The sequence below is a fragment of the Acomys russatus genome, chromosome 8 (genome assembly GCF_903995435.1).
Source record: "Acomys russatus chromosome 8, mAcoRus1.1, whole genome shotgun sequence".
Classification (NCBI taxonomy): domain Eukaryota; kingdom Metazoa; phylum Chordata; class Mammalia; order Rodentia; family Muridae; genus Acomys; species Acomys russatus.
In genome coordinates, this window is record NC_067144.1 from 72,244,527 (window position 1) to 72,256,189 (window position 11,663).

General features: G+C 44.5%; 1 protein-coding gene across 2 annotated transcripts; it reads left to right on the forward strand.

Moving 5' to 3' along the window:
• Positions 1 to 1,061: 1,061 nt before the first annotated feature.
• LOC127192918 (carbonyl reductase [NADPH] 1-like) lies at positions 1,062 to 11,404 on the forward strand. Of its 2 annotated transcripts, XM_051150276.1 has the most exons (4): positions 1,062 to 1,346; positions 2,222 to 2,230; positions 7,173 to 7,280; positions 10,968 to 11,404. In XM_051150276.1, the coding sequence occupies exons 1-4, from the start codon at positions 1,067 to 1,069 to the stop codon at positions 11,402 to 11,404; spliced, it is 834 nt and encodes a 277-aa protein (XP_051006233.1). In that variant the 5' UTR covers positions 1,062 to 1,066. The 2 variants fall into 2 exon arrangements, with proteins under 2 accessions (XP_051006233.1, XP_051006232.1); XM_051150275.1 differs by lacking the exon at positions 2,222 to 2,230 and having other exon boundaries at positions 7,164 to 7,280.
• Positions 11,405 to 11,663: the final 259 nt, after the last annotated feature.

An 11,663-nucleotide genomic window follows, 5' to 3' on the forward strand; every position in this document is an offset into this window, starting at 1 on the left:
GAGAGAAGCGGTGGGCATGGGACAGCGAAGGGGGTAGGGAACATGGGGGAAATGTGTTCCACATGCAATATATACTAACATAAACTTTTAAATTAAATTTTAAACCAAAAAAAAAGTGCACCCTGGTGCCCTCGGGTGGTGCCCTGTGCCCTGGAAGCAGCCATTCTGACCTGCAGGGACAATGTTAGCTTTCCAGGGTCCAGGTGTCTAAGCCTGTCGAAACTGTAAAATGTTTCTTTCCATTTATGGAAAACCCAGTCTAGCATCAGCTTTCCTTTCATGCAAACAGTGAGCAGCCTTCCTTCCTTACACACAGCTCCGACTACACTAGCTGTAAACATTTCACTTCAAATGCTACAAACTCCAGAAAAAGGAAGGGGGAGGGGGGGGGGGAGGGGGGGGAACCAATGGTCCGGACAGATGCCATTTCTTGAAGCAACATAGGAAGTTCAGGACAGACAAACAGGTGTGAAAGGGCAGACCTAATCACGTGGCCAACTGAAGGGCTCTCGGCTGCCAGGCTGCCAGGTGAGCAGCTGCCAGGAGCCACACGAGCTGTGTTGACGAAGTCCTGGCTTCCCTTCTTGTGTGTTTCCTTTCCAGGTCAGCCGAGCCATAGTCGTCTAAAATCCATTCAAGAGAAAGCTGAGCTTGCGTGGGTTCTCGGGGTCTCCATGGTCTGCCCTCACCGTTCACCCTTGTTTTAACTTTCTATTAACACGTTCCACGTTCTACGACAAACTATCGAGTTTCCCTTGTAGTACTCTGCTATAAAACCGAGTCCACACACAGTGCCGACCAGTATAAACACTCACCAAGGAAGACGATTGATTAGCCACTAAGAGACTAAGATGCCTCTCTGTGAGAGGGTCACTTCAACCATCACTAACTCAGACTCGCTCGTCTTGTTTGCTCTGCAACTCCAGAGTTGTGCCAAGAGCGATGCCTAAGACTGCTCGGGTATCTGGGCTCTGGGCCTGATGTTTTCACAGGAGTCCAACATCTTGGTAGCCTGTAGTGAGCTGAGGCAGTTCTTCTGGCAGTGCCTCTCAGTGTCCGCCCAGCCATGTCGTCCAACAGCCGCATTGCTCTGGTGACCGGGGCTAACAAGGGCATCGGCTTCGCGATCGCGCGTGACCTGTGTCGGAAGTTCTCCGGGGACGTGGTGCTCACGGCGCGGGACGAGGCGCGGGGCCGGGCGGCGGTGCAGCAGCTGCAGGCGGAGGGCCTGAGCCCACGCTTCCACCAGCTGGACATCAACGACCTGCAGAGCATCCGCGCGCTGCGCGACTTTCTGCGCAGGGAGTACGGGGGACTGGACGTGCTGGTCAACAACGCGGGCATTGGCACCTGGCCCAAGAATAATCCACCAAAAGATACGGACTTCTTCAACAAGGTGCAGCCAGGTGGGTCTGCTCTCGGCCTTAAAGTACAGGGAGATGGGTTGGTGGCACCTCTGGCTTGTGGGGATCACAGCAGGTTCCTGTAAAGGAAGAAGGTAGTTTGGGAGCTTCCGTACGGAGAGAATGGATGGATATTCCAGTGTTATGTGGTGCCTGAAGAACTCCCTTGAGGCCTTGAGAAGTTGGAGCCTTTTCTTTTTTCATTCCAGTCCGGTTTTTTAATTAATTTACTCAGATTACATCTCAATTGTTATCCCCTTGCTTGTCTCCCCGCCCCTCCCATTCCTCCCTCCCTCCCTCTTGCACCCTATTCCCATCCCCTAGGTCTGTGACAGAAGGGGACCTCCTCCTCCACTATATGGTCACAGCCCATCAAGTCTCATCTTGGTAGCCTTCCTATTCTTTCTCTGAGTGCTACCAGGCCTCCCCACCAAGGGGAAGTGGTCAAATATGGGACACCAGAGTTCATGTCAGAGTCAGTCCCTGCTCTCCACACAACTGTGGATAATATCCTGTCCCTTGGCTAGATCTGAGTAGGGCTTTAATATTTACTGCATATATTGTCTTTGGTTGGTGCAGTAGTTTGAGCAGAACCCCCTGGGACAAGATCGGCCAGTTGTGATGTTCTTGTGGGATTCTAGGACCCTTTGGATCCTTCTGTTTCCCCGTTCTCCCATACTTGTCTCACCTAGAGTCCCAATAGGAGGTCCTCGCATCTATCCCAATCTCCTGGTAAGTGAAGACTTTCAGGAGACATCCCTGTTGGGCTAGTGTCCAATTATAAGTGAGTATTCCATCCATTTGCCCACAAATTTCAGCATTTCCTTGTTTTTAATAGCTGAGTAGTATTCCATAGTGTAAATGTACCACAGTTTCTTCATTCTTTGACTGAGGGATATTTAGTTTGTTTCTCGGTTCTGGCTATTATGAATAAGGCTGCTATGAACATGGTTGAGCATATGTCCTTGTTGTGTGGTGGAGCACCTTCTGGGTATATTCCAAGGAGTGGAATAGCTGGTTCTTGAGGTAGCTCTATTCCCAGTATTCTGAGGAAGTGCCAGATTGATTTCCAAAGTGGTTGTACAAGTTTGCACTCCCATCAGCAATGAAGGAGTGTTCCCCTTTCTCCACAATCTTGCCAGCATGTGCTATCACATGAGTTTTTGATCTTAGCCATTCTGATGGGTGTAAGATAGAATCTCAGAGTTGTTTTGATTTGTATTTCTCTGATGACTAAGGACGTTGAGTGTTTCTTTAAGTGTTTCTCAGCCATTCGATATTTCTCTCTTGAGAATTCTCTATTTAGTTCAGAGCCCCATTTCTTATTTGGGTTATTTGGTTTGGTGGTGTTTAATTTCTTGAGTTCTTTATATATTTTGGATATTAGACCTTTGTCAGATGTAGGGTTAGTGAAGATCTTTTCCCAGTCTGTAGGCTGTTGCTTTGTTCTGCCTTACAGAAGCTTCCCAGCCTCATGACGTCCCATTTATTAATTGTTGACCTTAAGGGCTAGGCTGTTGGTTTTCTGTTCAGGAAGTTGTCTCCTGTGCCAATGAGTCCCAGGCTCTTCCCTATTTTTCTTCTAACAGATTTAGTGTCTCTGGTTTTATGTTGAAGTCTTTAATCTACTTGGACTTGAGTTTTGTGCATGGTGACATTTTTCTACATGTAGACATCCAGTTAGACCAGCACCATTTGTTGAAGATGCTATCCTTTTTCCATTGAATAGATTTGGCTTCTTTGTCAGAAATCAAGTGACTAAATGTGCATGGATTTATTTCTGGGCCTTCAATTCAATTCCATTGATTAACCAGTCTATTGCTGTGCCAGTGTCATGCTGTTTTAATTACTGTTGCTCTATAGTACAGCTTGAGATCAAGTATGGAAATTCCTCTGGAGAATTTTTTATTGTACATGATTGTTGTAGCTATTCTGGGTTTTTTGCTTTTCCATGTGAAGTTGAGAATTAATCTTTCAATGTCTTTTAAAATTGTGTAGGTATTTTGATAGGGATTGCATGGAATCAGTAAATTGCTTTTGGTAAGATGGCCATTTTTACTATGTTAATTCTCCCAATCCACAAACAAGGGAGATCTTTCCATCTTCTGATGTCATCTTCAATCTCCTTCTTCAGAGATTTGAAGTTTTTTTTTTTTTTTGAAACAAGTCCTTCACTTGCTTGGTTGCAGTTACTCCTAGACATTTTATATTGTTTGTGGCTATCGTGAAGGGTGTAGCTTCCATGATTTCTTCCTCTGCATGGTTGTCATTTGTATATAGGAAGGCTACTGACTTTTTTGAGTTAATTTTGTATCCAGCCACTTTGCTGAAGGTGTTTATCAGCTGTAGGAGTTCTCTGGTGGAATTTTGGGGGTCACTTATGTACACTATCATAGCATCTGCAAATAGGGATAATTTGACTTCCTCCTTTCCCCATTTGGATCCCCTTGATCTCCTTTTGTTGTCTTATTGCTCTGGCTAGAACTTCAAGAACTATATTGAAGAGATATGGAGACAGTGGGCAGCCTTGCCTGGTCCCCGATTTTAGAGGAATTTCCTTGAGTATCTCTTCATTTAATTTGATGTTGGCTATTGGCTTGCTGTACATAGTCTTTCTTATGTTTAGGTATGTGCCTTGTATCCCTGATCTCTCCAAGACTTTAAACATGAATGGGTGTTGGATTTTGTCAAATGCTTGTTCTGCATCTAAGGAGATGATCATGTGGTTTTTTTTTTTTTTCTTTCAGTTTGTTTATATGCTGGATTACATTAATGGATTTCCATATATTAAACTATCCCTGCATTCCTGGAATGAAGCCCACCTGGTCATGGTGAATGATATCTTTGATATGTTATTGTACTCAGTTTGCAAGTATTTTATTGAGTATTTTTGTATCAATGTTGATAAGAGAAATTGTTATAAAATTCTCTTTTGTTGAGTCTTTGTGAGGTTTAGGTATTAATGTGACTGTGCCTCATAGAATGAATTTGGTAATGTTCCATCCATTTCTATCTTTTAGAGTAGTCTGAAGAGTATTGGTATTAGCTCTTCTTTGAAGGCTTGGTAGAATTCTGCACTGAAACCATCTGGCCCTGGGCTTTTTTTGGCTGGGAGACTATTAATGATTGCTTCTATTTCTGTAGGAGAAATAGGACTATTTAGTTTGTTTGTCTGATCTTGATTCAATTCTGGCAAGTGGAATCAATCAAAAAAATTGTCCATTTCCCTTAAATTTTCAAATTTTATGGCATAGATGCCTTTAAAGTAGGATCTTGTGAATCTTTGTATTTCCTCAGTGTCTCTTGTTGTGTCTCCCTTTTCATTTCTGATTTTGTTGATTTGGATAGTGTCTCTCTGCCTTTATTTAGTTTGGCTAAGAGTTTGTCTATCTTGTTGATTTTCTCAAAGAAGCAGCTCCTAGTTTTGTTGATTCTGTGAATTGTTCTCTTTGTTTCTAATTTGTTGATTTCAGCCCTTAGTTTGATTATTTCCAGATGTCTACTCCTCTTGGGTATTTCTACTTCTTTTTTTTTCTAGGGCTTCCAGATGTGTCGTTAAGTTGCTTACAGGGGATGTTTCCAATTGCTTTATATCGGCACTTAGTGTCCCACAGATTTGGGTATGTTGTTCTTTCATTTTCATTGAATTTCAGGAAGTCCTTAATTTCTTTCTTGATTTCTTCCCTGACCCAGGTGTCATTAAGTAGAGAGTTGTTTAGTTTCCATGTGTGTGTAGGCTTTTGTTATATCTGTTGTTGTTGAAGTGCAGCCTAAGACCATGGTGATCTGATAGGATACAAGGAATTATTTCAATCTTCTTGAAACTGTTGAGGCTTGCTTTGTGGCCTACTATGTGATCAATTTTGGACGCGGTTCCATGGGGTGCTGAGAAGAAGGTATAATCCTTTGTGTTTGGATGAAAAGTTCTGTAGATGTATGATAGATCCATTTAATTCATGACGTTGGTTAGTGTCCTTATTTCTCGGTTTAGTTTCTGTTTCAATGACTTATCCTTTGGTGAAAGTGGGTTGTTGAAGTTTCCCACTATTAATGTGTGAGGATTGACATGTGGCTTAAGCTTTGTTAATAGTTCTTTTACAGATGTGAGTGCCCTTGTATTGGGAACACAGATGTTCAGAATTGTGATGTCATCTTGGTTGGCTTTACCTTTGATGAGTATGAAGTGGTCTTCCTCATCCTTTTTGATTAATTTTGGTTGAAAATCTATTTTATTAGATATTAAAATGGCTACACTAGCTTGCTTCTTGTGTCTATTTGCTTGGAATATCTTTTCCCAGCCTTTACCCTGAGGTAATGTCTGTCCTTGTGGCTAAGGTGTGTTTCTTTAATGCAAAAGAGTGTTGGATCTTGTTTATGTATCCATTCAGTTAGTCTGTGTCTTTTTATTGGAGAATTGAGATCATTGATGTTGAGAGATATTAATGACCAGTGAGTGTTAAGTCCCTTGATTTTGGTGTTGGTTGCAGTAGAATGTGTGGTTGTGTTTTAGTGATGGTGTAGTTATCTATTTCCCGTGTAATTTTGGTTGCAGCTTATCCCTTTGGGGTGGAGTTTTTCTTCTAGACATTTCTGTAAAGCCGGATTTGTGCATAGGTATTGTTTGAATTTGTTTTTGTCATGGAGTTGTCTTCTCCATCAATGGCTATTTATCGTTCACTGGGTATAGTGCTCTGGCCAGGCATCTGTGGTCTCCTAGGGTTTGCAGGACCTCTGTCTAGGCCCTTCTGAATTCCATGAACTAAACTGCCAGGAACTCAACTCCATTACACTGCCTCTCAACTCACTGACTCAACCGAACTGACTGAACAGAACAGATTAGAACTCAGAAATCTGCATGCCTCTGTCTTCTGAGTGCTTGGATTAAAGGCATGTACTGCCATAGTAAGACTGAGACCTCTAGAGAGATCTCTAGTCTATTTCTGGAGTCCCCACTAAGAGATGGAGTCCGTTGCCAATGTAAATGTATAGGAATTTATTGAGCCAACGCGACAGGGTCTGGGCAGATCTTTTAAGCTGCAGACCCTGAGAAACAGAGGCATGGGCTTTTTACAGGTTTTAGACAAATAAAGGAGTTTTACAGTATATGATTGGTTGGCATTTGGGCAGAAAAGCTGTAGGCAGGGAGTTACAAACCTTGGCGTTTCGTGGTTGGGTAATGGGTGGAGGAACAAGCTGACCTGTGGAGACGATTGGTTGAAGCAGTTACAGGGGGCATTAGGAACTTTCTTAGTTGGGAAGGGTAAGTACATTTCTGGGAGAGTGGAAATTTTAAACACAAGCTGTAACACAATCTTGCTATCCTGGAGCTAAACTGGACTCTCAGCACAGGCGGGCTGTCCTTGGGATAAACTGGACTCTCCAAGCAGATAAGATTTACAGACTTTGGCCTTAATGGGGGTCCTTAAGGGAGGACTGGGTAGGCCAGTTTTTACATTCCCCCAGACTTTGGCCTTAATGGGGGGGGGGGTGTCTTGAAGGAGGCTGGTTCCTTCACCATGCCTAGACCAAAGCTTTCCTTTACCTGAAACTAGCTCTATACCAGGCTGGCCTTGAACTCAGATTCATTTGTCTCTGTCTCTTAGGATTAAAAGTGTGTCTGCATTCCAGCCAGATCACACAGACCTAGGTCGTTGGATGTGCTCTCTTGCCAGAACAGCCGTGTCTGAATTAAGATTCTTCTACACTGTTCTATCAAGTTCTGACTAATGAGAGTTCTCCATTACTGCTCGCTCTCTCTCCCGTGCAAAGGCCCTGGTCTCACCCACTTCCACATTCAAGCAGAAGCAGCGATGAAAACAAACTTCTTTGGTACTCAGGCGGTCTGCACAGAGCTGCTTCCTCTAATCAAACTGCAAGGTGAGTCTGGTGGGTGACTCGCTCTGCCCTCCTGGGGTCTGCCTACCTGTGCTTTGCCCCTCCTGGGGTCTGCCTACCTGTGCTTTGCCCCTCCTGGGGTCTGCCTTCATGTGCTTTGCCCCTCCTGGGGTCTGCCTACCTGTGCTTTGCCCCTCCTGGGGTCTGCCTGCTAAAGATTATTTTTATATAGCTGTTTCTCTTATTTTCTCTCTTAACCCAGCTACCACACAAATAATTGACTCCTTTAATTTGTTTATAAAGCTTTACAAAACGATCTTGAGCAGTTTAAGTCTGTTCTCAACCCTCCATGCGATCCTGACTCATCCTTGCCTGCGGCGTCCTGCTCCGGATGAGGGAAAGGGCTTGAAGAAGAGTGGGTGCGGCAGTCCTGAGGGAGGAATCAGACACGGGATACTGTGTGATGTCTTCGTGAGAGACAGACAGAGAGGAAGCGCATCCGGAGATGGCTTTTCCTGCTCTGACAACCTGTGGCTCCTGCAGGCTTTATGTATACACAAAATCGTTTCCTTAGAAATTTTGATTATTGATTACATAACTTTTTGGTTACATAAGTATACAGAAACAAAGCAGGCGAACAGTGAATTTTATAATAACTAAAAGTTGACATTATGTTAAAATCATTCTCTTTCAACTCAAAAGTTTTCTTCCTTAAAATTAACATCGTAAAGCCTTGCGGTTACTGGAGTGTTAGACAGGATGGCTCTAATTGAGTTTGATCCTATTTCAGTTTAGCACAGGATTAAGAGAATCAGAAGTTATTTCCTGTCATTTGTTGCATCAAACTTATCTTTCTCCGGAAGTTCAATCTCTCTGACTCTTGTTTGTTTAATTCTTCCTTTCCTTCCTCCATTGTCTTTTATATTTGGCATAATGCCATTATTTTTTTTTTTCTTTGATTCTTAAAATATCATGTAACTCCTTATTTAAGGAAAGGTGGTCTGTTCCTACACTATCAGAAGAATCCTAGTCTGGCAAGTCTGCTCAGGGAAGCTGGCAGCTAACCAGTTTCCTCTGTGCCCCTGCCCTGAGCCCTTGCTCCAATACGATTTTTATCTTTGTTACCATCGTGTGAGGAACAAGAGGACATCAGGGACCCTAAACTGTTTACTCTGCCTTCAGGATGGCACTGAGGTCTGTCCACAGCAACCTGACTGAAACGTTTTCTTGTCAGGTACCAAGGTCTGTCCACTGCAGCCCGATCAAAACGTTTTCTTGTCCGTGCTGGTCTTTTCTTTCTAAAGCTGAACATGAAACCCTAATGACTCAATCAGTTTCTCAGCTTCTAAATGTCCTTATGTTTTTCTTCTTAAACAACTTTTCCTAAATCCTTTCTCATTCCTTAATAATATCCTTCATTAATAATCTAAAAATAAGTCCAAATGAATTCTGTGGAAGCCTCAATTTTCTGCATAGCTGTTTTTCTCAGGAATTTTCCATTAATTTTATTTATTTATTTATTTTATCAACACCAGCTTTTGTTAAATTATTGCAGTTCTATCCTAGGGCCTCTAACAGTAAGAAATGTCTACCAGGGACAATGAAGGATCTACCTAAGATATCTGGGCACTGGAACTTTGTCAAGCAGTGGCCCCCAGAACACATGGCCACGCCATTTGCCAAAATTCCCAAGTTACTCGCTTTTTAGTTCTTCCTTTGCTCCAGCAGAACTTTCTTCATCTCTCCGGCGCCTCTGCCTGTGGCTGCATGCCCTCCTTCCTCCTCTAACTCCTCTTCCCCTGGCTGCCAGGAAGTCCTAAGCTATTCTCTGCCCTGCTCAGTGATTGGCTATAAGCTGATTTTTTTTTTTTTTTTTTTTTTTTTTTGTGGCATATAAAGGGACAATTGGGGGGGCAGAGTTTATACAACATTTTGAGGCATGATATTCACAAATGAAGACTTAAAGTCAGATATGGGGGGGATACAGAAATCAGCATTTGAATTACACCATAACCTTTTGCCAACACTGGGGTCTGCCCTCCTCAGGTCTGCCCTCCTGGGGTCTGCCTGCCTGAGGTCAACTTGGCATCTCCTTTCCAGGTCCAACTTCCTCTCCCACTCCAGCAGACCTCTCTGCTGGGCCTCATCCTGTCACTGTTACCCCAGCACCCATGGAGTCTCACTGTGGCATGATTTGTATAACTGCCTCATTTTCCTTCTTCAAGTTTTGGTTCAAAATTCCACTAGCCCAATGCCCCTCTGTGTGTCCAAGGCCTCACAACCTGAGTGGCCTCACTTAGGTTTTACCAACACCTACCCACTGGACACACCACACAGAAAAATTTTCTACCTGCTTCAAGCACTCCCAGAATGCCCTTCTCCTGATACCCATCCATCGTCCCTTACCTTTCTACCTCCTCATAGCATACTCCCTCCCAGTCCAGCCACAATTCTTCATAAATCCCCTTGGCAACACAACAATCCCTGTGCTTGCCCCTCAGAGAATCCTCACCTCACAGTCAGAACATAGCATCATGCCTAAGAGTCTCCTGTCTGCCAGCCCATCTCTCTAGAAGGCTCTCGGCTGCCAGCACAGCTACAAGGTCTTCTGGGCCTTTTCCTTTCCGTTCCTGTTGTCTGTTCCCCACCCAAAACCCTTTCATGGGAAGCCCAAGGCCTTAGCATGCTTAGCAGAGATTACTATACTCTGGCTTCACTTTCCTCCTGGCTCATGTTATCTTTCTGACAACCTGCACATGATGGACTATCACACACCTTTCATCATAAATTCTTCAAATGCTATAAAAAATCTGGCCATTGAGCCACCCTCTCTCAGATGGCCTTCTTTGTAGGCCTCCCACCCCCACTGCAGCTGGCCCCACCTCTTTCCATAGGGGCAAGTTATGGTGACAGGAGCATAGAATGGAAGAATGGGTAGAGATAACTAGTGTGAACTCTTTTCCACAGTAGCCCTTCACAGTAGACCTAGACAATCCATCTCACCAGCAAAAGGTTCAATAGCGACATCAAAGAATCTTCTGAGGACTGTGGTCCATGACGCACTTGTCTCTGTGTTATGGGACACCAGTAAAGACAAAAAAAAGACACTTTTATTTTGTTTTTGTTTTGTTTTTTGTTTTTCGAGACAAGGTTTCTCTGTGTAGCCTTGGCTGTCCTGGACTCACTTTGCAGACCAGGCTGGCCTCGAACTCACGGCGATCTGCTTGCCTCTGCCTCCTGAGTGCTGGGATTAAAGGCGTGCGCCACCACACCCGGCATATTTTAAAAGTGTCAGCTGGGTGTGGTGGCACACGCCTTTAATCCCAGCACTCAGATCGCTGTGAGTTTGAGGTCAGCCTGGTCTGCAAAGTGAGTCCAGGACAGCCAAGGCTACACAGAGAAACCCTGTCTTGAAAAACCAAAAATAAATAAATAAATAAATAATATACATGTACAATTTAAACTCTGTCCTTTGGCCCAGCCTATCCTTCTAGAAGATTCCAGTACCTGTCAAGGCTGTGTTCTACAGACCTCAGGGGGCAGGTCTTTTCAATGCCTGCCTCTTGCCTGCTCAATCCACCTCAAGTTTGCCTTGTACTACCCCGGTACTGTTTGTGTGTGCTCCTCTTCAAATGCAAACTGCTGGTATTCTCTCAAGTGGGAACTTTCTACCTTATGCACCGTGCCACCTGGGACTCACCGTTTCTATGTTCACATTGTGTATCTCAGGCAGAGTAGTGAACGTGTCAAGCATAATAAGTCTTGAGGCCCTGAAGAACTGCAGCCCAGAGCTGCAGCAGAAGTTCCGAAGCGAGACCATCACAGAGGAGAAGCTGGTGGGGCTCATGAACAAGTTTGTGGACGACGCAAAGAAAGGGGTGCACGCGCAGGAAGGCTGGCCTAACACTGCCTATGGGGTGACCAAGATTGGGGTGACCGTCCTGTCCAGAATCCATGCCAGGAAACTCATCGAGCAGAGGAGAGGGGACAAGGTCCTCCTGAATGCCTGCTGCCCTGGGTGGGTGAGAACCGACATGGCGGGGCCCAAAGCTACAAAAAGCCCAGAAGAAGGGGCAGAGACACCCGTGTACTTGGCCCTTTTGCCGCCAGATGCAGAGGGGCCTCACGGGCAGTTTGTTAGTGAGAAAAAGGTTCAACAGTGGTGAACCCAACTCTTCCCACAGCCCCCATTTGTGTCCTTTCCTAAAGTGATAAAGAGTTCTAATTCTTCCACAGTTCAGTTGCTTGGTTGGTTGGTTGGTTGGGTTTGGGTTTTTTCAAGACAGGGTCTCTCTGTGTAGCCCTGGCTGTCCTGGACTCACTTTGTAGACCAGGCTGGCCTGGAACTCACAGCAATCCTCCTGCCCGAGTACTGGGATTACAGGTGGGGCCACTTCGCCCAGCTTCAGAGTTCTAATTCTACCT

Coding starts and splice junctions, on each gene's coding strand:
- LOC127192918 (XM_051150276.1), top strand. CDS start 1,067: ATGTCGTCCAACAGCCGCATTGCTCTGGTGACCGGGGCTAACAAGGGC. Junction 7,281..10,967: donor TCCTCTAATCAAACTGCAAG/GTGAGTCTGGTG, acceptor TGTGTATCTCAG/GCAGAGTAGTGAACGTGTCA.